Source organism: Manis javanica, chromosome 2, assembly GCF_040802235.1.
Source record: "Manis javanica isolate MJ-LG chromosome 2, MJ_LKY, whole genome shotgun sequence".
NCBI lineage: Eukaryota > Metazoa > Chordata > Mammalia > Pholidota > Manidae > Manis > Manis javanica.
In genome coordinates this window covers 92,605,513-92,627,979 of record NC_133157.1, presented here as the reverse complement: position 1 = coordinate 92,627,979, position 22,467 = coordinate 92,605,513, and the positions used below count along the sequence as shown (strand labels likewise).

The 22,467-nt window shown below is 42.3% G+C and overlaps 2 protein-coding genes across 2 annotated transcripts in view; one reads left to right on the top strand and one right to left on the bottom strand.

The window, feature by feature from the left end:
- Positions 1-22,467, bottom strand: part of CENPP (centromere protein P) — a 274,606-nt gene that overhangs the window by 98,320 nt on the left and 153,819 nt on the right. The gene's annotated exons all lie outside the window — the stretch shown is intronic.
- Positions 884-22,340, top strand: ASPN (asporin). Its single transcript, XM_073228889.1, has 8 exons — positions 884-1,091; positions 6,682-6,944; positions 9,813-9,925; positions 13,699-13,912; positions 14,959-15,069; positions 18,276-18,369; positions 18,707-18,845; positions 21,081-22,340. Exons 2-8 carry the CDS (start codon positions 6,704-6,706, stop codon positions 21,276-21,278), a joined length of 1,110 nt encoding a protein of 369 aa, XP_073084990.1. The 5' UTR covers positions 884-1,091; positions 6,682-6,703; the 3' UTR covers positions 21,279-22,340.

Sequence of the window (22,467 nt, the reverse complement as noted above, 5' to 3'; positions counted from 1 at the left end):
GGCCAATGTATGGGGTGTCTGCTGCCCGGCCAGGGTCTGCCCTCCCCACTGGAGGCACAGTATTCTCTCTACAGCTGCAGCTGACTCGCTTCAGGAGGTGACACTTCTCTGTGAGGTGGGAAAGGACAGGGTCTTCATAGCAGGAGAGCAGATGCTGCCAGCCCACTGGAAACATGCTTCACAAACAGGTTGGCCCCAAATCTGCATGCCGTGTAGACAGCTGGATCAACCTGCTTTGATGAGGCTTTCTCGCCACACTTAGGAAAATGTCCTCTTTTGAAGGACAATGTCTGAATTGCTGTGGGAATCAGGCATTCTCTTGGGGGTAGAGAGTGTGCTAACAATGTGCTCTTCTCAGACAACAGTGTCTTCCCACTCTAAGCACTTGAGTAACAGCTGATGTTGTCTTGAAAAGGGAAAGTCCAAGCAGGTGTCATCTGGACCCCTTGTCAAGTCTGTGACAGCAGAGGCTGGGCCAGGGCATCGTTTCAGCGAGGACCTGAGAAGCACGCCAGGGTGCGGCTGTGGTCGTTGGAAGGCAGCAGCGAGGGTCCTGTCACAGGCACGCCTGCAATTTGGGTTTCTGTCTCAATGATGTGGGTGTCTGTACTAAGATTGATTAATATTTTCTTAGTCTATATGGGGCCAATGATTTTAAAAGTTGTAATTTATCAGTATTCATTCAAGACTCATAAACTATTTTTTCAATCAGGTATTCCTTGAATGACTTTGACTATACTTTCAATGGCCAGTTGCCACACGTTATTAAGCTCTCTTTTTCTTCAGAATCTTCCAGTAGACGTCGAGAGTTTAGCTAGAAGTCTTGGCTATGATACAAACAGTGATGGAAAACACATGAGCAGTAACAAGTCTTAATCTCACTGCTCAGTCCTGACACGGGCTAATCTGTGGGAGCAGCTCACTCCAGTGTCACCCGGGGAGCTGCCTTGCTCTGCAGAGGGGTTCCTTGAAATGTCACGCCCTCTCTTCATTTCTGCCTAAACAGACCTGAGAACACTCACATTATAGACAGATAAGCAGTGCATGGTGGAAAACTCTACTTTCAAGAGGACTTACTTTCCTCTTACAAGGTATGTTTCCATGTCTTTTATTCATGTATCAGTGTATCTTACCAAGGGGACACTAGTGTAATTAACATAAGTGCTTGTAAATTGCATAATGAAGTTTAAAGTTTATTCTCTATAATTTCTTAAAAATCAGCACTTAAACTACATATCAGCCTAAAACTACTCCAGCTTTTGTATTTTATATATAATGGATTTATTTTCAATATAACTGTGACTTTTTATTCTACAGCTAAGTGAAACCTCTCATACTTTACCATAAATGTTAACATGATTGATTTTAAAAAATCACTTAACAAGCTACTTGTGAGTAGGAAAACAACATTGCCTTAATAATTAGTGATAATGAAGTTTGGGGATATCACAAGTACATTAAATGAAATAGTAAATATTTCCTTTAAAATGTAAAACTATGATATTTTCTAATGTATATTTTTAAGTATGCCAATTATTCAAATGTTGTTTTTACCCATGCATTTGAACATACTATTTTTCCTTGATGAATGTCTTCCTTAGTCCTTTGTAATGAAATGCTAATAGTTAAAATGGAAATCCACATATTTCCAATTCATTTATCTGCAATAGTTTAACTAGCCCCATATTCAATATAAAAGATTAGGAAGTTCTTTTCACGAAGGCCAAACATAATTTATAACAAAGATTTCCTTTGTCCCCTCCCAAGGAATCTTACTAATCTTAAGTTTAAAAATAATAAACCATGTGTGGGATACTCTACTCCCTTGTAGTCTAAGTGGAACACAGCATTCCCTCCTGTCTGCTCAGAGGTGTGGCAGCCATAAATAGTGGCCGCATGGTATAGGGTACGTCACAGAGACCTCAAGAGTCTGCGGCTCTCTAAAAATAGTGTGGTGGTTTTTTTTTTCTTCTCTCAAATCCACCAAGAATCTTTGAGTTGTTTAAAAAGAAAAAGGAAATAAAAATAAATCATCAGCCCACACATGTGACAGCATCCTTATGTTTTTGTTTGTTTTTAGTGTTGAGCAATATAGTTCAGTGTGAGAAGAGGGGGTATTCAGTCTTCTGTTACCACTAACACACTCATCTGACTGTTAACTAGCTCAACACTGAAGAGGAATTCTTGGCTATGTGAGGTGGAGACAAAACAAAACTGCAGGCCCTGTCTGTGGACGCCATGTAGGAAACAAGAAAACGAAGCAGGACTTTTTGTTCAGGACCCAGCTGGTCGCTCGTGCTGCTCAGGGAGGCTGTGAGGGACAGGCTGTAGGCGGGGGAAGGGGCTGCGGCTCTGACGGGAGGCCAGGCACACTGCGCAGGCTCGCCACTGTTTCTTAAGGAGGGCGTGGTCTTCAGCAGCACCAAGATGCACTGTGAACGAGGATCCAATGCATGTTTGTGTAGTGCACTTGCTTACTCCCACCTGTGCCCTGATGAACCTGAATTCAGCCCGCATTCCCTCTGGGAACACAGAGCCTGCTCTGTCACATTCATATACCGGACGCCACTACTGGATGTGGACCGACAGGAGTATTTCCGCCACAGGGACAGTTGCCAAGTGGACCTTTAAGCATGGGATTTAAAACCACTGCAACTTAAAGACTCTCCTAATAATAGTGTCTAACATGAAATACCCTTTCAGTTAGACAAATTTTCCATTCTAAGTTTGTGGAACATTTAAGTGGAAAATAAAAGTTTATGCAAATTCAGAAAAAGTTCTCAACTACATTTCCTGTCCTGAGAAACTGGCCAAACCACCCGCCTGTCCTCTGCAAGGAGTCTGGTTACTGTCTGGAAGTCACTGTGAGATTAAGACCTGAGCAGGAAGGAACAAAGCAGGAGCAAGGGGCTGGTGCTGGCTCTCTCTACAGTGCAGAAGGCAGGGAGCAAAGCCTTGAGGGCCTCTCGTGGCTCTAACGTGCCAGGGCTTATTAAGAATAGCAGTAGCACAAAAGTAATATTCCAAATACTATTATGATTAAGAAAAATTTGAAATTAAAATCCAAAGCCTTTCATGAGTAAGAACTCTGGAAAAACTGGTCGAATTCAGGGAAACACTGCAGTAAACTCAAAATTTTAAAATAAGGCAAACAACTAAATGTCATACCATTTTAAGTGAGAAATAATATTCTCTATATTATTTCTGAGTATCAGAGAAAAACACTGCTGTGCAGTGTTCCCTCCTGGACACTATGATACTTTTCAAACACTGATAAAAAGTTGCCTTTGGATAGGGTGAGACTGGGGGTGCTGTCATTGGTACTTTACCCATCACCTAAGAGGGTGCAAACAGTGACGTGCAGAGCCGAGGCCAGCCTGGACTCTCCAAGTGGCCAGGATGCAAGATGCAGAGGCTGGTCAGTGACATGCGGCAACCAGTCAGCCAGCACAGAGGAGACCATGCCAGAGGCACTGTGTGACCTCCACCTGAAGGGCTTCCCACCATGCAGGAGATGCCCAGGGAGCCGTGCCCATGCCTCTCCCCAAGTCCCGCAGGCAGAGCATCTGTAATATTCTGGGAAGCCCCCACCCCAGGAGAGGGTTTCTTCCAGAGGACCAACCCCTCCCATCTCCATGCTGAGCACTCTACTCACCAGGGACAGCCCAGGGTACCGTGGCAGGAAAAGCACATGGAGAACTAGTTTTATTGGTGGACTTGTATTTAAAACATTTAAAAAGGCAGTGTTGTAATTTGCACCAGGCAAAGGAAAGTAATCCTTCCACCCCACCCTTACAGGTGCGCCTGTTCATCAGTCTCTTCCTTGCGTGCAAGTATGTGTTACAGCCATTCTCCTATCTATGGGCTTACACGGTTAACTGAGGTTATGAGGGGTGAATGGGTCACAGTGAGGAAGTTCACTTCCAGGCCTGGGACCACACATCTAGAGCTCCCTTCAGACAGTCAGAGCCACTGTATATGGTCGGCACTACTTGCAATTTAGTTCTATTTCCTAACTTGGGCATTTGTCTCTGAGTTTTTCTATCATGTCCAAGTACTGACTTGTACAACCCTACACTCACCTAAGAGTGGGGTTATAGGATGTGGTCTTGTTTTGAGGGAAGCAGGTTGGTGGCCCAGAAGCCCTACTCCACAGATTCCACATCCAAACACTGCCTAGTGCACAGTGGCCTCCTGACAAATGCCCGCTGAACAGGTCCAGCAACCCAAAGGCACAGGATCTAACAGCTTCTCTTGCCATGATCAGACTAGGTCAGGGACAGCTATGGACCTAGAAGACAGAGTTGCAACACAGAACAAAGCTAAAAAAAAAAAAAAGGCAGTCCAGGGACAAGCTTTGATTTAACTATGAACCAAGACTGAATTAACTAGGGAACAAGAGTTCTGGAGGTCAAGGCAAAGCTGGGAACCAAGCATTAACGAGTCTGGAACCACCTAGAACCACACACAACTGCCCGGAACCATTTGAAAACTTAAGGTCAGGAAATATAATGGATCAAAGTTGGGCAGGTAGCCAAGAAGCAGAAATAATGTGCAGAGAAGTATCAATGGAACTGAAGCTCACTGGACCTTAACCTGGAGCCCCTAGCAGGATTGCAGGGTGACTGGGCCTCGGGTTATAAACTGCCTGCCAGCAGCTGACAGAGATCCTTGGGCACACTTTTTCTGCACATCCAAGTCTGGGCACATTATCCCCATTCCTACCCACCAGCCCACTCCATGTGCCTTGGTGCACAGACTGGCACAGACTGGTGCTGGAGGAGACAAGACAGAGAGTGCCTGTCAGGCGTTCGATTTCGAGATAAAAGAAGAGCGTGCTCTGGCGAGGGCATAGATAATGAATTGGGACATAGGGGTTCTGGCTCCCACCACGTGGTCCAGTGGCCTTGGGGAAACTGCTGACTCTCTCTGTGCCTCTTATTAGCATGAGGGACACTCCTGGAATGGACTCTAAAGTGACAGGTCCTCACAGCAGTGCAGAGATGGGAGGCTGGGACTGGCTCTGAGGTGGGCCCCAGAAAAGGGTTTTAAAAATAAGAAAAGCTTCTGCTGGTCTCAGGCCCACCCTGTATTTTCTCTTTCCCAGCACAGTCGAGGTCTACTTATCATAGACAAACCTCACACATGGAGATGGTAATGTCTAGCCAAGCGTGGGCAAAACGCTTGTGTTGCTATTTAGGTTCTAAGAATTAAATAATGTTAATTATCAGATTAATAACACATGACAGTAGGGTTTTTTGAACCTCGAGAAAGGTATGTGATTAAAAGACATCCCATATAAATGAATATTTAAGTCAAGTTAATTAATTCACTTCTGATTCCTAAATCCAGAAAAAGCAAGGCTGTGGTGAGACATTAGAGCTGATTTCTGGGTCCTGGGAAACTGTGAGCAGCTGGTATGATTCCAGGATGTGGAGGTCAGGCCCTCCTGCAGCTGGACCTCCCCAACTGAGCCTGGAAGACCCTTGCCGCTAAGGTGCTACCTTTTGTGGGCGTGGCAGGCCCCTGTGTTGCTAGGTGGCTGGTGGAGTGTGGATTCTCCCTGCCTAGATGTAGCCTCACCCATGTGTGTCTGTGGGCAGCCAACTGTAGCCAAAGGCAAGGCTGGCATATATCTGTGGTGATGATTTCATAGTGCTTTTAATTCTTAAAAATCACAAAGAATGTATGTTTCATAGGTGATGGTTAAGAAACCACAACATGTAGGCACACCTGTGGGAACATCTGCCACCAGATAATAACATGTCTATGCTTTACACTCCAGTTTTATGCAGGCCTTAAAAAGTACAACTAAAAACAACCCACCACCTAAGTAGACAAGCAGAACTCAGTGGAAAGATGAGTAAGGAAGAATGGTCTGGACTTAGATGCTTTTGATTAGGTATTAGACAACAGTACAGATTAGAAGGAAGAAACCCTGGGGACAATGTGGAAAGTGACCACCCTGAGCGTGATGCAGGGGTCAGCCCAAGATGAGCTCCTGCATGCCAAGGAAAGTGCCACTCTGAAAGTGACAGTGACATAGATAGGCTATGGAAGGGTTTCAAGAATGGAGTCAGGTAGGATAATGTTTTTGTTTTTATTAGCTTACTTAATAGGTTCCTAACTATTAAAGCAGTACTTCCTGCTCATTATAAAAATTAAAGGAAAAAAAAAAGACACAGGTAATTCATGGTTCTACTACCCACAAATTATCAGCCATTAGGCATATTTATGCGAGATTTTTTGAGTGTTTTGTAAGTACATCAGGTATCGATTTTTAGTATTCTTTTAATTAAAAAATGTCCTACTTTTAAACATCTTTGTGGATTCCAAAGTATTTAATGAAATAAATGCACCCTATTTTATTTCACTATTTCCCTTTAACCACTAGTATTAGTTTTTTTGCTGTTATATATAATCTTGTAATGAACATCTTCATGTACATTGGAATTATTTCCTGAGACTAGATTCCAAAGAGTAGAATTACAGGATGAAAAATAAAAATACCTCTAAAGCTTCTAGTGCATGTTAACCAGCTGTCTTCCAAACATGTTTCCTCAGTGGACACTTGCATAGGGCCAAGAGGGCCCCTGCATGGAGCTCCCGCAGTTCGAGTACCCAGACAGGCGGACGTGTGTGTGGACTGTGGCTCATTCCCCATTGTCTATTTGGTCCTAGGCTGGCCCTTGCATGAGGGGACATGAAGGAGTGTGTGCTCCTTGTTCTCCTGGCCCTGTGCTCTGCCAAGCCCTTGTTCCACCCTTCACGGGTGATGCTGAAGGACATGATGTTGGAGGACACGGAGGACATGGAGGATGGTGATGCCACCTCTCTGCTGCCCATGAAGGAGCCTGTCAACCCATTCTTCCCGTTTGACCTGCTTCCAGCCTGCCCATTCGGGTGCCAGTGCTACTCGAGAGTCGTGCACTGCTCCGACCTAGGTAAGGCGCATTCTCTCGCTGGAAGAATTGTCATCCTGACAGAATTAAAAGGACAAGGGAAGTCCTCATGGAAATTTAAAAAACCAGCTCATTGATTATAAGGGAATTTTTCATTTTAATTTTTTGAAAGTACAACAAACTCTATAGTACAACTAAACTTATTTTAAAAATCCAGAAAATCAGAGCAAAACAAGGGAAATTTCATAGGCAGACCATTCTTTCATCTTCCCAGATTTGAATTAAGTGCTTCATTTTAATTTCCATCACAGGGTATGCTTTTCCATTGACATTTTCTCTCCTGTTAATTTTTGGTACTGTGGTCTCATCTTATGAACCAGCAGGCTGAGATTGTGCTTTCTAATAAAATTTCATAATAACCAGTAAGGTGCTTGTCCAGAGCAAAAAATAGGTTATTGACTTTGTGAAATCTCTAACCCAGACATTTTAAAGACAATGATCTATTTGTTTTGAATGATTTGGTTTTGGAAATATCTAAAAATGACTTGGCTGAACTATATCAGTTTCTAACATCTTTTAAAAATGTGTAATTCTTTGTTGAATATTTTATTTTTTAATTCTTCTAACAAAGGCACTCTCAAGTAAAGGGGCACACTCATGTGCTGCCCAGAGAGCAGGTGGGGTGGGGATGCACACCAGGAGCAGCTGTGCCCAGTTATTTCCCAAGGGCTCAAACCACGGGGAGCCATTCGGGGCTGGAGGCCCAGAGGGGTCCCTTCCTCAGTGCTTGTAAGCAGGTAAAGACTCTGAAAACTTTAGACTAAGATCGTGCTGCCACAGGAAACGTGACCATAGTCAAAGCCTGTTGCAATCCAATCTAGTAATAAAGTGTGTTATTAAGGGACAAAATAAGAGAGGGAAACAAAAAGCCTTCAGAAAGATTATTATGAGCTACAATCACAGGGAAAGCCTTAATGGAATATATAGGCTAGGAAAAAATGGGTTTTAAGTTTTACCTGTGGCATTCTTAGGAGAAAGATGATAAGAGCAAGCAACTTTCGGGAAAAGCTAGTCTGGAAGGATGTGCAGAATGTGGTAAGAGCAGCAAGCTGGAGAAAGGCAGGAGCTGAGATGAATCCTGTGGTGAGAAGTCAGCTGCACTGTCATTCCCCAGCTGCATTCTAGGCGGGAGAAGCACACTGCCCATTTGTTGGGCTGGTGCAGGTGTGAAACAGCAATGAGAATGAACATGCAGGGGTCTACACAGACATAGCTGGATGTGAACTGAGCAGGGTTCTGGGCAAGAGGGACTAAGGAGATGAGATGCCCCCCACAGTGCAGACCTTCCTGGTGTGACAGGAAACCGAGTGTCTGCTCCAGCCCTGGGGCCTCACAGGACCCTGTGCATCTCTGTTCCAGCACACGGCTGTCCTCAAAGGCCTAGGAAGACCACATCACCTTCACAGACAGCTGGCTGAAACACTGTTTTCCTTAGTCTCCTGAATATTAAGCTCTGAAAAAAATCTACTGCACAGATTCCCACAGTGCAGACGTCTGTAGCAGTCTGGTGTGTGTCTTTAAGACGGCTCATTACTGTTAGTGGCCTGTACCTCCCCTGCCCTAGGCTTGGAATGGAAATGAAATTGCTCTCAGTGCTCCAGTGTCATCGGGGTGGTGTGGAAGGGCTGCCTCATCTGTGTCATCAGGTCGTCTCTGCAGGCCTCCAGCTTCCTGCAAGAACCTCCACTTCACATTCTAAAGTCAAAATAATCTCCGTACTACACTGCCATACTGTGAACCCATCCAGTTACGTATGGCCCAGCTTCTTAAAAGAGCTACCAATTTTTAAGCAGGATGAAGTCTCAGGGTGGCAGAGTGGGGTGCTGGAGCTTGTGGTGCTTTGATACTGAGGTCCTTGCCCCAGGCTCAGGGGCAAGGACAGCTTCCCAAGTGAACTGACCCTGACATGTCTGTAGGGTAGATGGAAAGATGGATCAATGATGGGCAGTGAACAGTCTAGGAAAGTGTGAAAGAGGCTGTGGGTTTTCACTGTAAAATTCTCTTGACTTTTCTGCATAATTGAACATTTCATTATTAAAATGTTGGGAAAAATCACAAAGGCCCCACGTTCATCCAGCATAACGACCACATGGAATACCTGACGATGAGGGGAGGCGTGCCCAGCATCTGGGGAGCAAGATAAGTAAGGAAGCAAGCACCATGTACAGCTCCTGCTAATTTGCTGCTCTTTTTGTCTTTTAACTCAAGGGGAAAGCCATTTAATAACTAGGCTAGCACTTACTGAGTGCCCAAATGAGGAGGAGGAAGGCACAGCTTTACCTCCACCTGACATGACAGGTGGATGGCTCACTGAATCTGGGGGCAGAAGTGCTTACAGGCAGGCCAAGGCAACATGGGGCAATGGGTCAAGGAAAAAGTGCTGGGGGTGGCCCAGCAAGGGGGTACCCCCACCTCTGTGTCAATGTGAGTCACAGATGAGCATGTCTCCTAAGTCAAATAATCTGTGATCAGAGGAGCTCACTACTGATACTATACATGAAAATCATCGATAGTCTATTTTCTAAGCACAACTTTTTACATGTTGGGGCTTCTTAAAATGGTCAAAACCCACAGGTTCCAATTCAGCACAACAGCCTGACAACCTGCAAAGAACACTGGCATTCCTCGGCCACTGGTATCCAGTGCCAGCCCTGGGCCCCCGCAGCCCACTGACCTCCTCTCAGTGTCCCCTGGCAGCAGACAGCTCCACACCTTGTGGAAACAAATGTGGTATGTGAAAGGTCTGTAGGCCCTTCCAAAGAACGATGTTTTGTCATGTGTAACAGATTTAATAAATGCACATCTCTATCCCATTTGCAGCTTCATGTAACATATCTGTTTATTTCTCAGGTTTGTCCTCCATCCCCAGCAATATTCCATTTGACACCCAAATGGTTGACCTTCAAAACAATAAAATTAAGGAAATCAAAGAAAATGACTTCAAAGGACTCACTTCACTTTATGTAAGAACATATGCTCTTATTTTCAAATATTTAAGTGAAAATCTCTAGCTCAGCCAGATGATTACTCATATTGCATTTGTATAAGCAATTTTTAGTTTTCTGTATGAAGAGTGACAAAGTTCCTGTTATTCAGTGCTCTGGTTAGTGAAAAATTATAGATTTGACTCAGTAATTTAATTCAACTAATTTTTACTGTTTAACAGCCAGGTGAAAGGCAGTGGGCTCAGAATATAAGTAAATGATCCTTAAATGAGCTTATGACTATTCAAGTAATTTAGTCACTGCACACTAGAATGAGTAAGACTATTTTATTAATAGGAACCAAGCCTGCTGACTCACCTTAAGACACCACAAATCTCTAGTGGCAGCAAACACAATGTATCTCATTGACTAATATAGACCTGTATTGCTTCTTTTCTAGATTTTATGGATTAGAAAGGTTTTTTTCCTTACTATATTTACTAATATTTTTAATTTTCTAAGGTTTAAAATATTCTTATTTTTCTGTTTAATATCTTGGGGCTCTGTATTTTATTTTTATTTTATTTTATTTTATTTGTTCATTCATTCATTCATTCATTCACTCATTCATCCATTTATTTATTTATTGTCTTTTTATTAAGATATGATTGATATACACTCCTTATGAAGGTTTCACATGAAAAAACAGTGTGGTCACTATATTTACCCATACTATCAAGTCTCCACCCATACCGCAATGCAGTCACTGTCCATCAGTGTAGTAAGATGTTGGGTCTCTGTATTTTAGCAAGTAAAATTTCTAATTTGATTTGGAATTGGTCTGGGAGAGCCCAAGTCCACAGTGTGCAGTGCATGCTATCCCCACCCTCTATATGGAGCTGGTGGGGTGCCCTCGTTCTGCTAGGTGGTAAGCCTAGATGCTCTCACAAGCCATTTCCCATGACTCATGCCAGACTACAGAGAAGAAACACAAGGCCTGCTTTGTACAGAGCAGTTGTGGCTAAAAGAAGGTAGAGACCCCATGACCGCATCACATCCCTGCGGACACGTGCTCTTCCTGAATGGGATGGGCACAAGGCCGCCTGCGCTGCCTGCCAAAACCCCTTGGCTCAGTGTCTTAAGTCCTGCTGACCCGTAGCTGTAGTCAGCAAAAGGAGACCACAGAATCCATTATGCAAACCAGTGCCTGCCTGTCAGTTGATGGGGAAGGACTCTCAGGCCAGCCACGCTTCAGGCACCACAGGGGACATTCTTTACTTAGGCGCTCACTCCATCCACACACCCAGCTGTCTGGCAGGGTGTGGCACCCACAGGAAGCCCAGGTCAGCCTCTGCAAAGCCGCTCCTCCCTGTGTTGCCAAGCAGCCAGGTCCTTCGCTGCTCCCTGCCTTTCAAAGGCACTGAGCACCCAGCTCACATCTGCAGAGGCTCCAAATGTAATAAAGCTTTCATACAGAAAAAGTCAACTGGGAGAGCACTATTATCCCTGAGGCCTTACCTAAACTTTAAGACCATCAGAGATACTACAGTGGATGCCACAACGGACCCATCCAGTCCGCTCTTACCTTCAGGCCACAGAAACTTTTGGAGAACAGCAAGGCCATTATTCTACTCTCAGAAGTTGGAAATATAGCCTTTGAATGCTTCTGTCACTTCTTCAACCTACATTCAGCTATGCAACCAAAGAATAATCTTAAAATCACAAACCAAAATTATCAAAAGCTTTTAATTCACTTTGTTCCATCATTATTTTATTACATTTCAGGGGCATTCCAGGGACTTAGTCCACATGTACTCCATTACTCATTGGGAAATGGACTCTTGAAGGTACCAGGAGTGTCTTAGGTGCCCAATCTTCCTTTAATGTCCCTATATGGCATGGTGCTGGGAGGCTGAGTGTTCTAAAGTCAGGCAGCCCTGGGCCCAAACCTTGGCTCTCCAGCAATGTGCACTGCACTGGGAGAGGGGCTTACTTCTCTACACTTGAACTCCCTCAGCTGTAGAGGGGATGTAACAATGGTGTGGACTTCAGAGTGGTTACGTAGATGGGTAAACATATGTGAGGTGCTTGCACCCAACTGTTATTTAGGACTACCAGCAGCCTAGTGCTTCCAGACCAACTCGCTGTATCAGGAAAAGCACTTTTAGAGCACATACTTTATATGTGAATTGTGGGCAGGTTATGTTTCAAAACATCTACTTAATTTTAATGTCATTTTATATGGTTCCTGTCTTTAAAGAGAATCAAAATATTTTTCAGATATTCTATAAATTTTCTGTATTATGTTTTAACCGCTTGTTCAGCATTCTGGTTCTTACACTGTCTCATTACCTAACCCTTACCAAAATGAGCACTGTGGTCTTTATGTGACCTGAAGTGGGCGCATCAAAAGACAAGCCAGCATTAGAGCAGGGGGTGCATCATGCATGTGCTTGTGACCAGTTTACTGCAGCCACAGTCATATCAAAGACACTCTCCTCCTTCTGAAAGACTATACTTTTCTCATTTTCTGTTCTTCCCTATAGCCATACTGTCTGGGACTCTGACTGCTGCTTTGGGATTTTCATGGGAAAGCCACACTCAAAGTACAGTTTAACTGAAGCCTTGGGACAACATGAATGTTACCATGTAGAAACTCCAACAACCACATTATTTTCACTAGAGAAACAAACCCCAGGCATGATGCTGGACCTCACAAGGCCACGTGGGCTTCTAACGTGGAGCCCACACAGCAGGAAGGGCAAAGTGTGAAGGGAGGTCAGGGGGCAGGCTGCCTTTCTACACTGTGCCATCCCTTCACCACTAAAAGGAGGGAGAATTTCTGCTAAATTCATATCATGCTGTGGCCTGAGGGTTCGCCAAGCTTCAGACTCTTAAGTGGCAGCACAAAGAAAGCAGGATGTCCTACCAGTTGGTAACAAAATGTAGTTTTACCTCCTTTCCTAGGCTTAAGCTTACTGAGGTGAAATTTTTAACAGTAGTGGTATGTCTGAAAGGAAGATAAGAGAAGGGAGAAACACGAGGGAATATCATAAAATGGGAGTTCAGCTATCTACATATTTGTATTTCTCTTTTGGAACAACAGCAAGGTGAGCAACACCAGAAAGACATATTCAGTCCGTCTGGAAACAACAGGAAGGATGGGGCCTAGAGACAGAATTCGTAAGAGGACTGAATCTAAAACTGCTCCCTGACAGAACGGGAGTGTCCCGATTAGCAGAGAGGCATAAAAGGCCCCAAGGAATGCCAAGCCACCTGCCATCATCCTTGGGAAACTGGAAATTCTGCAGAATCTAGCAGTAAAACAAAGGCTAAGCAAGACAGCTGCACCCTCCTCTGCAGCAAGCCAGAGCAGAGGGTTCTAAGCTCATCCCTCATGTCTCTATGCTGGGAAAAATGGTCAACATGTAAACATGACAGAAGCAAGGTTTTAAAAGTAGATAAAAACTTGTAAAAATCTGTTTGGTGGCACTAGACTTAATTTTGTAGAGCAAAAATAAGATAACAATAAAAGTGTCCACCACTCCCATATGGGGAAATGGGAGGGGCCTTCACCTTGTGAATGAGTCATCTGAGAAGATGAACCATAGACACAGCACCAAGCTGGTCCAACCTGGGGTTCTTATTACCTCAGACTGATAAGACTGATCAGGTTGGGATTTATTCACATGGTTAACCAAGTCTAGGAATAACATAATTTGCACTGATTTCCGTGGGTGACTATTCGCACTGGAGTATCAGTAAATCAAACCCACTTCCTAATACAATGTAACTTTTTGTGTTTTATCTAGGCTTTGATTCTCAACAACAACAAGCTAACGAAGATTCACCCAAAAGCTTTTCTAACCACAAAGAAGTTGAAAAGGCTGTATCTGTCCCACAATCAACTAAGTGAAATACCACTTAATCTTCCCAAATCATTAGCAGAACTAAGAATTCATGATAATAAAGTTAAGAAAATACAAAAGGAGACATTCAAAGGAATGAATGCTTTGCATGTTCTGGGTAAGTGCTTGTAGATGGGACATTTCAAAATCATATGTAATGTGCAGATGTAGGGACCTTTATCATCACTACTAACAATTTTTAGGGCTGATAATCACAAAAATGAATTTTTTAATCTAATGATCTTACTTAGATAAGCCATTTATAAATCAAAGTATCAAAAAAAATCTGTAACACTTAAAGAAACATGCCTTTTGAATACACACACGCAATCTCAAGAATTCCCTTGGCAATAGGTATGTGGTTTGTTTTCCAGCTGCATCCTAACTGGTAAACTCTGTTATTCTTATTTAATTTAAAGGTAGTACTTTTAGTGTATTACATAAGCTACTCCAATGCAATATACAAAATTAACTTAGCTATCATTTGGAATGTACATCTAACTTTTCATTACCTGCTTTAAGATCAGTAGCTAAGGAAAATTTTTGTTCTACATTTTAAATTCTACCCTGTTTTACTTCTAACACCCATGGTATAACCATGCCACCTCCCCCTATGATACACATCCAAGATTCCTAACCAGTCTTCTCATTCATTTATTCACTATTTAATTCAACAAACCGCCTGGCACTTACTCAATAGCCTCACTTACTGGCATTTCCTCAAAATTATATTTCTGTTAATCGAATAATAATTTCTAATTAACTTATAATTTTAAAAGTTTAGGTGGAAAATGTACACTAGAATATAAACATTTTGAATTATATGAAGGGTGATCTTTCTTCAAACATTATACATTAATATAACTACATTAATTTAAACATTATACAACATTAATACATTAATACAACAAAGGCTTCATCATGGCATGTCAGAAAAGCATGGTAAGTCACTGATTCAGGGAGCCTGTTATATGTTCCAGCCTATGTAATGTACATTAGTAGTGTCTGCGACAGACAGAAGCAGGGTAGAGAGATGCAGAGACAGCCACACTGAGTGAAACAGTCTGAACCACGAAGTTCACATTGACTAAGTTTTCTTGGGATGTTTCTTTGCATTGTGAGTTTCCGTCTTATGTATGCTAAATTATGTAATTTCCCCCACAGAAATGAGTGCAAACCCTCTTGATAGTAACGGGATTGAACCAGGGGCCTTTGAAGGGATGACAGTGTTCCATATCAGAATTGCAGAAGCTAAACTGACCTCAATTCCTAAAGGTTTGTTATTTACTTTACTTACGATTTTTAAAATGGCCATTAAATGTAATGCTACAAACTGCATACATTGTCAAAACCACAGTGTGGGGAGTCCTCACTGCCAGACTATGGGCAGCACTGGGGGAAGCCTAGTGCTGCTCAGCATGCAGACCTAGGTGTGGGCTGGGTTTTTTTCTTTTTCTTCAGTATGATACCCGAATCTCTGTTCCCAGTGGGAACAAACATTACAAAGCAATGGACTTTTTATTTTCCTTTTCCTCCTTTTATTTACTCTCCTGTACTCGTCATTTGGTGTGGAAACTGCTAGAGGTGGGAATTCCGTGGGGAAGCAAGCAGGGGAGGAGCCTGGTGCCACAGGCCCTTCCCAGCTGTGCAGCAGGGCCAGATGGGGCCTGTGGGGCTCAATGGGAGAGACGCAGACTCTGTCAGGGTCAGGCGTGCACCCTGATTCTTCCCGGGTGTGCCATGTAGATCAATGGGCACAGAAGGGTCTGAGGGCAGGGTCCGCCTCACGGTGAAGGCCATCTCATTACATGGCCCTTACCAAGATGAGCACTGTGCTCTTTATGTGACTTGAAGCGGGTGCCACAAAGCAGACAGCTTCCTAAGTTTGCTAGTGGACCTATTTTCTAGACCCTCCAAGCTCTGAGTTGTGGGATGCCCTGAACAGGTTTTCTTGGGACCCTGCTCAGAATCTTGCCCCAGCCTGACAAGGACCCCCTCTCTGCCAGGATGACTGCCTGGGTCAGATGCAGTCCCTGGGAGTAACAGTGTCTCTTCTTTCACACAGCTCTAGCCTTCAGTGTCCCCAGTAAGAGCACTGAGCTCACCAAAACCCCTTTCTATCCCTCACCTGATCCAAAGACTAACAAAACAAACATCCACTGATAATTGAAAAGACACAGCAAAGCAAAGCTGCTATTATTAATTAAGTGGTGATCCTTCACTTAGAAAAATTACCTACACTGAAAGTGGGAAGATGATTTTTTTATACAGGAAAAATCAGTTTAATTCAGACTACACAATTAAGAATGATCCTAATTTAGTTTTCAGGGTGGTGGCTGCTTTCCTACAAGAAACCTAAAATGTTATATTTACCCTCTCATCTTCAGAACAGCAACAAAACTACAACCCCTACCTAACAAGTTATTAAGTACATAGAGTCCCTGCCAATGCTGGAAGCAGGCCCAGAGTAAGACGAGCAGAAAGTGGGAGAGAGGGCATGTGCATTTAACTTCTCAAACATCAGCATCCTTTGCGGCAGGATGAAACTGGGCAGAAGTCCAAAGGGTCCTTAGCAGACCTGACAAGACAATGGGAGGAGAGTGAACAAAGTTCTGGGGAATTCTGCTACATAGGTGTGTGTGGAAGGGAGGAGAGGCCTGCTGGGAGCTGGGGTAGGGATTGAAATACTCACTGAGATACTACCCAAATTCAAGGCTCTGTTCAGGCTACTGCACTCTTCTCTGGTGACCTGTCCTTCCATGCCCCAGGGGACAGACCAGTCCCGAGTTCCACACACCCTCCACCAACAAGGCCCCCTGACTTCTCAGCATGAGCAGAGGTTTCTGTCTTTGACTTGCTACACATATTCTAGAAGAGGCTGGCACAATCTGTAATGTTTTTCTAGTCATTTTGTACATATGATGGATTTGCTCAACTAGTATATAAGGTCTTTGAAGACAGAACCTTTTCTTTTACATACTGGAGAAAGAAGAGTCATTCCATAAATATAATTAAGCTCCCCTAATCAATATTCAAGAAGTTAGAACCCTCGTAGGTTAGAATCATTCTCCTGATCTTTGGTGTATTTTTAAAATCCAAAGTAGATTCTGGAGTCAATATAAATCCAGCCATGTAAAGTGCTGATATTCATAAGGATGCTTTGATTGCCTTCAGCAGTCTGCCACTAATAAAGGAAGGAAATACTTCAGTTAGGTGTGCTTTCCCCAGCTAGCTAACCAGCACCTCTGGCTGACAAACAACACCTTCCATATATGCCTGAATTTTCTGGTTACTCTCTTTCATTCCAGCTTCAGTCATTGAGGGTGGTGCTGGGAAGGAGGGGCTGGGGCCAGAACCCCCAGGTGTGTGAAGAGAAGGTGCCAACGTTCATGGGGTCCTGCCCTGTGCCACATGGTGCTGCAGATGCTTCTCTTAGTTTATGCAGAAACTACTACAAATTTAAAAGAAAAAATACCAAAATGGATCAGACAAAGGTAAAAATCCATGTGCTCAGAATGATAAAAAAAGAATCACTGGTCTCCTCTGGGCATTGCATTACCTGAAGGAATCACGCATCCATGCTGCCTTTTCTGTAAAAGCTATATAACAAGTTGAATATTTGATGAAGGAAAATTCTTTAGAGAAGAATTCCACCTAAGATTATGTGTAAAAAGGACAAAATCAGAAACTCACCATTTTCCCATTCTTAATGAAATCATGGGTCTAGGTAAGTACATCAAAGAATCTAAGACCATCAGGTGAAGGGGTGGCTGACTGAATCTACCTGGTCCCCAGACCCAACACCAGGTCATATGAAATAAGGGGGCCAGAGGATGAAGTTGAATGGTATCATGTGAAGCCACAGGCCCAATCCACAAATGAGAATCACACACAAATCAATACACAAGGGAGAAAAAGGAGGGAGTATGTAGCATCAGAAGAGACTTTAGAGATATACGAGGCAAATGATCTGTCAACTTTAGTTGAACCAGGGCTAGAACAAGCCCACCTAAGACAGTGTATCTGAGATCACTGGGGAGACAGACATGGGATGATGGTACACTGTGGCTGATTTGTCAGGTATGATCCTGCATGACGGTTCTATGAGAACAGACACCCTGTGAGTTAGGGGCATGTGAGGTCTTCACAGGGGAGGTGACATTATATATGGATGTGAATTTAAACATGCCAGCCAAAATATATACATAAATAAAAACAAGGCAACAATAACTAATGTGGTAGATGAGAAAAGACTAGAAAAATGGAGAAAATTGTTGAATCTGGGCAACAGTGTGGCAGTTCATAATGCTGTTTTTTATTTTTGTGTATATTTGATATTTACCAAAGTAATGGGTTAAAAAAGAAAAGCAGATCTCTAAAAAACTGCCAAACTTTATAATGTGAAATTAAACCAGTAAATAAATAATCAGTGGGCTGGGACTTACTTGATTTAACATACACATTTCTTTTCTTATCACAAGAACTACCATCAACTTTATTGGAACTTCACTTAGACTATAATAAAATTTCAACTGTGGAACTCGAGGATTTTAAACGATACAAAGATCTGCAGAGGTAAGGGACCCCTCAAACCCAAACCTAGAAGTGGCAGTCCACCTGATGCTTACACTGAAGAACCCCAGGGGGCCTGCATCCAGCAAGCCCTGGACAGCGAGGGGGAACCACCAGGAATGCTTGGGAATGGGTGGGCAGGACCCCTCTGTCGAACGCAGGGCAGAGGAGCAGAGGAGAGTGCTGCAGGCTGCTCTGGGTTATTAAGTAAATGGAAAGCCTTCCTCTGACATGTATGTGAATAGGACAGGTTTGTATTTCCAATCAGTCACGGTGCTTCTGGCTAACTGTATTACTCCAGAATTTGCTTAAGAGCTGACTTATTTTATACCACTTTTAGGCTGGGCCTGGGAAACAACAGAATAGCAGATGTTGAAAATGGAAGTCTTGCTAACATACCACGCATAAGAGAAATACACTTGGAAAACAATAAACTAAAAAAAGTCCCTGCAGGATTACAGGAGTTGAAATACCTCCAGGTAAAATATTCTATTTGTGTTTTGTAGATATTAGTACTTCCCTTTGTTTTTATGAAACATCTGAGTATCTGAAGCAAAGACCAGGCAAGCAGTGAGGGTAATGCTTATAAAATGACCCCCAGGTTGCCCACATGCTCTACGCAGGACAGTGCCAGGAGAAAGGCTCCAGTGTAGATGTCAGGATATCAGATGAATGCTTAGGTACCCATTTCCACCCTCAGTTTCTCCTACTGAAACTGCTCAGGCTGCTGTGGCTATCACTGACCCAGCTAGTTTCAGGCTCTGGGGTGGCAGTGTCTCTGTGAAGGCAGGCCTGGTGGAGAAGAAACCAGGAGGATCACACCTCCTTCCATTCCAGAAACATATCATGAAAGCAGAGTCTGTGGACAAGGTCCCGGGTATTTTCACTATCAGTGGGTGCTAGATTAGAAGCGTGTATGCTTTTTGAAAAATTCAGGCCAGAATATATAATCAATAGTCAGTATGTGGAGTATCATGGGCTCACAGTTCTTGTTCTTCAGTATGAGAAACCTTTTCCTTTCAATCTGGCAACTCTTCACTAGTTGGGAGGGGCCACAGAATCCTGGGAGAATCTGAAAAAGCTTTAGATCCTCCCCAGAACAAAAACAAAGACACTATTCTGCACATACTTTGAAGAGTTTCATAGATCCCCTGAATTCTCGTCCAGACCCCAAACTATGAATCCCTACCTGACCCCATTTCACGTTCGACCATTTTTCTCATATGCTTTCCTTCACATCCTCACCTTTCAAGATGCAAAAACACATTGAAAACAAACTGGGCCTCAAGTCACTTGTTTTATCTGGATTTCTTTCCAAATTATCTTTGGATACATTTGTTCACTGTACTCCTTTGAGACAGACACCACCAAAACGGACGTGCTATGGGCAGGTGTTCATGTCAAGGCCATGATGACTCTGCTGTGTCTAAACACCCACTGAGCCAGTAGGCACCACCTTGGTCCTTCATTGGATCGACTGTCCTGCCCACGTACCTTTCTCCACAACTCTGACCTCAACCTCTGCTTGCTCCTACATCTACTTATATTCCTGTTAGCATTTTTTAAAATAATAGAATTATACCACAAAAAGCAGACTTATACAGAAGAACGTAATTCCTAAGTACTGTCCACAGAGCAGACCCACCCACAGCCAGCACTGTTTCCCACGGCCAGTGAGGTCAGTGCTTGCTGCGCTATCCCCGGCATGGACACTGAGCAGCTGGGAAGGCCAGAGGCCACTTAAAGCATCTGCCACAAAATTCCCAGGAATAACAGAGGGCAGAGGAGCTCCAATATCAAACTGAAAGGTTTTCTCAGTGCCTAGGGTTCTCATGACCAGCTCAGATCAATCCCACTGAGATGTAAAGGCAAAATCTAGAGGTAACAACAGCAGAACTGGTATCTTAAGCTTTGCCAGCAAAAGGTCCCCACTTCTTATGTGCCAAAACGCTGGTCAGTTAAGTAGATTGTTTTTACTTCCCAGAAATATCAGTTGCCAAAAAAAGACCAAAGAAGGAATTTAAAGGGCTGTTAAAGGCAGTATAGGGAAATCTCTATATTGTCCATTCTTTTTGAATAATAATTAATCTAAAAAGACATATCCACAGCCTATAAAACTATGTAAAAACCAGTGGACAAATAAGTCCACTGGTGCAATACTCAACTCTCAATGCTGTATTACACATAGGTACTTGGGACGTCAAAAGACATTTTCTATAAAACAATTAAAAAAAAGCAACTCTACATTTCTCTCTCTTGATCACAGAAAATGCTAGTCAACAATTCTCACATTCATATTGCTAATCCTTGGAGGATTAAATTCTATTCTGCTCATTCTTAACACATTCAAAACCATTATTGTAAATATGGTACTGAAGTAACCATCCACACATACACACCCTTCCCCCTGCCATATACTTACTGTAGGGAAGGAGGGTGGCATGTGCTGACCAGGCAGTATGCTCTGGGCCTTAGCCTGAGTCCCACACCACACATCACACACAGCATTTCTATGTGTAACACATGAGCCTGAGCTGTTACAGTAAGTATTAACAGGAAAAAACAAGTACATATATTTTAAGCAAAATATATTCAAATCAGTGTAAACTTTTTAAGTAGACAAACTCATGAACAAGTGCTGACTATAAAGACAATTATCTTCTGTTCACATTTATTGTGTATTTTTAATCTATTCTTTTTCCCTACTACAACAGATAATCTTCCTTCATTCTAATTCAATTACAAAAGTGGGAGTGAATGACTTCTGCCCAACAATGTCAAAGATGAAGAAATCTTTATACACTGCAATAAGTTTATTCCACAACCCGGTGAAGTACTGGGAAGTACAGCCGGCAACATTTCGTTGTGTTTTGAGCAGAATGAGTGTTCAGCTTGGGAACTTCAGAAAGTAATAATTAGTAATTAGTAATATCCACTGAATATAAAATTCAAAAATTATTATATTTGTAATAATTGAACTCTATTAATAATGGTGGTATTAGGCACATAAGTAAAAATCTATTCCCATGTGGTAAGCCCATTGATTTGCTTTATGACAAAAATTTCAACAGAATTTTGCAAAACTATTGATACATCAGGATTAACAGAAAGTCTCTATTGCAGTTTCCTTTTTGCATAAACCTCATGCTTGAATATTCTTTCTCAGTAACAAAAAATAAGACATATATTTAACACTTAGTTTTCAAGTGCATTTTTAAGAGACCTGTACTGTAAATGGAATGCTTGACTTAGCAAAATCTGTGTTCTTTCATTTGCTGTTAGGAAAACAAAATTGAGGATTGTTATATGAAGAGTATATTTTACTATTCTTAGTTTTCCTTTAATAACTTGGGTAGTACTATAATATTTCTGATACTTTTGAACAATGGTTTGATATAACCTTATTCAAGTTCTCATGTCTTAAGAGTCCTACTGGCTTTAGGTTTCAATTAACCTCTTATTATAAAGCCTTCAGTTAGTGTTTATTACAACTCGACAGATGCTATTCATAACAGCTGTTTTTACGCTATAGGACATGCTTTTCTTTTTTAATTATTATTATATGATGACAAATCTGCTATAAAAATGCAGAGTGTTTATCTAAAATCTGTAACGTACATTTTTTATTATCACATGTATAAGCTTTTAACAGTATGTCAATTGTTATGTTATATAACATTGCCACCTCAACACTAAGAATATTTTTGAGATGTCCTTTTCTAAGACTTGGGTTGGAAAAGCCTGGACACAACTGATTCTCCACCAAATTGTTTCCTCAAAGATGCACAAACTGGAAAGCTCTGAAAAACACATTTGGTATATATGAATAGGCAGAGCATTAAATGAAACACAGAAACTAAAAGCTCTGGATATGAATATTTTATATTCATTTGGCATTTAACATAAGTTAAATAAAATTAGAAAATGAGGAAAACATTAAAATACTGGTTTGTAATAAAATATTTGTGCTTTGGTTTAATTTTTCTTCTTTCTCCCAGGAAGATAAGCTATTTTTCAGAAAATTTTAATTTATAGATAACATTTTTAGCATAGCATTGATGGTTATTCTTAACAATATTAAAATGCTCTAAATATAAAAAT

Coding starts and splice junctions, on each gene's coding strand:
- ASPN (XM_073228889.1), top strand. CDS start 6,704: ATGAAGGAGTGTGTGCTCCTTGTTCTCCTGGCCCTGTGCTCTGCCAAG. Junction 13,913..14,958: donor GAATGCTTTGCATGTTCTGG/GTAAGTGCTTGT, acceptor TTTCCCCCACAG/AAATGAGTGCAAACCCTCTT. Junction 18,846..21,080: donor AGGAGTTGAAATACCTCCAG/GTAAAATATTCT, acceptor CTACTACAACAG/ATAATCTTCCTTCATTCTAA.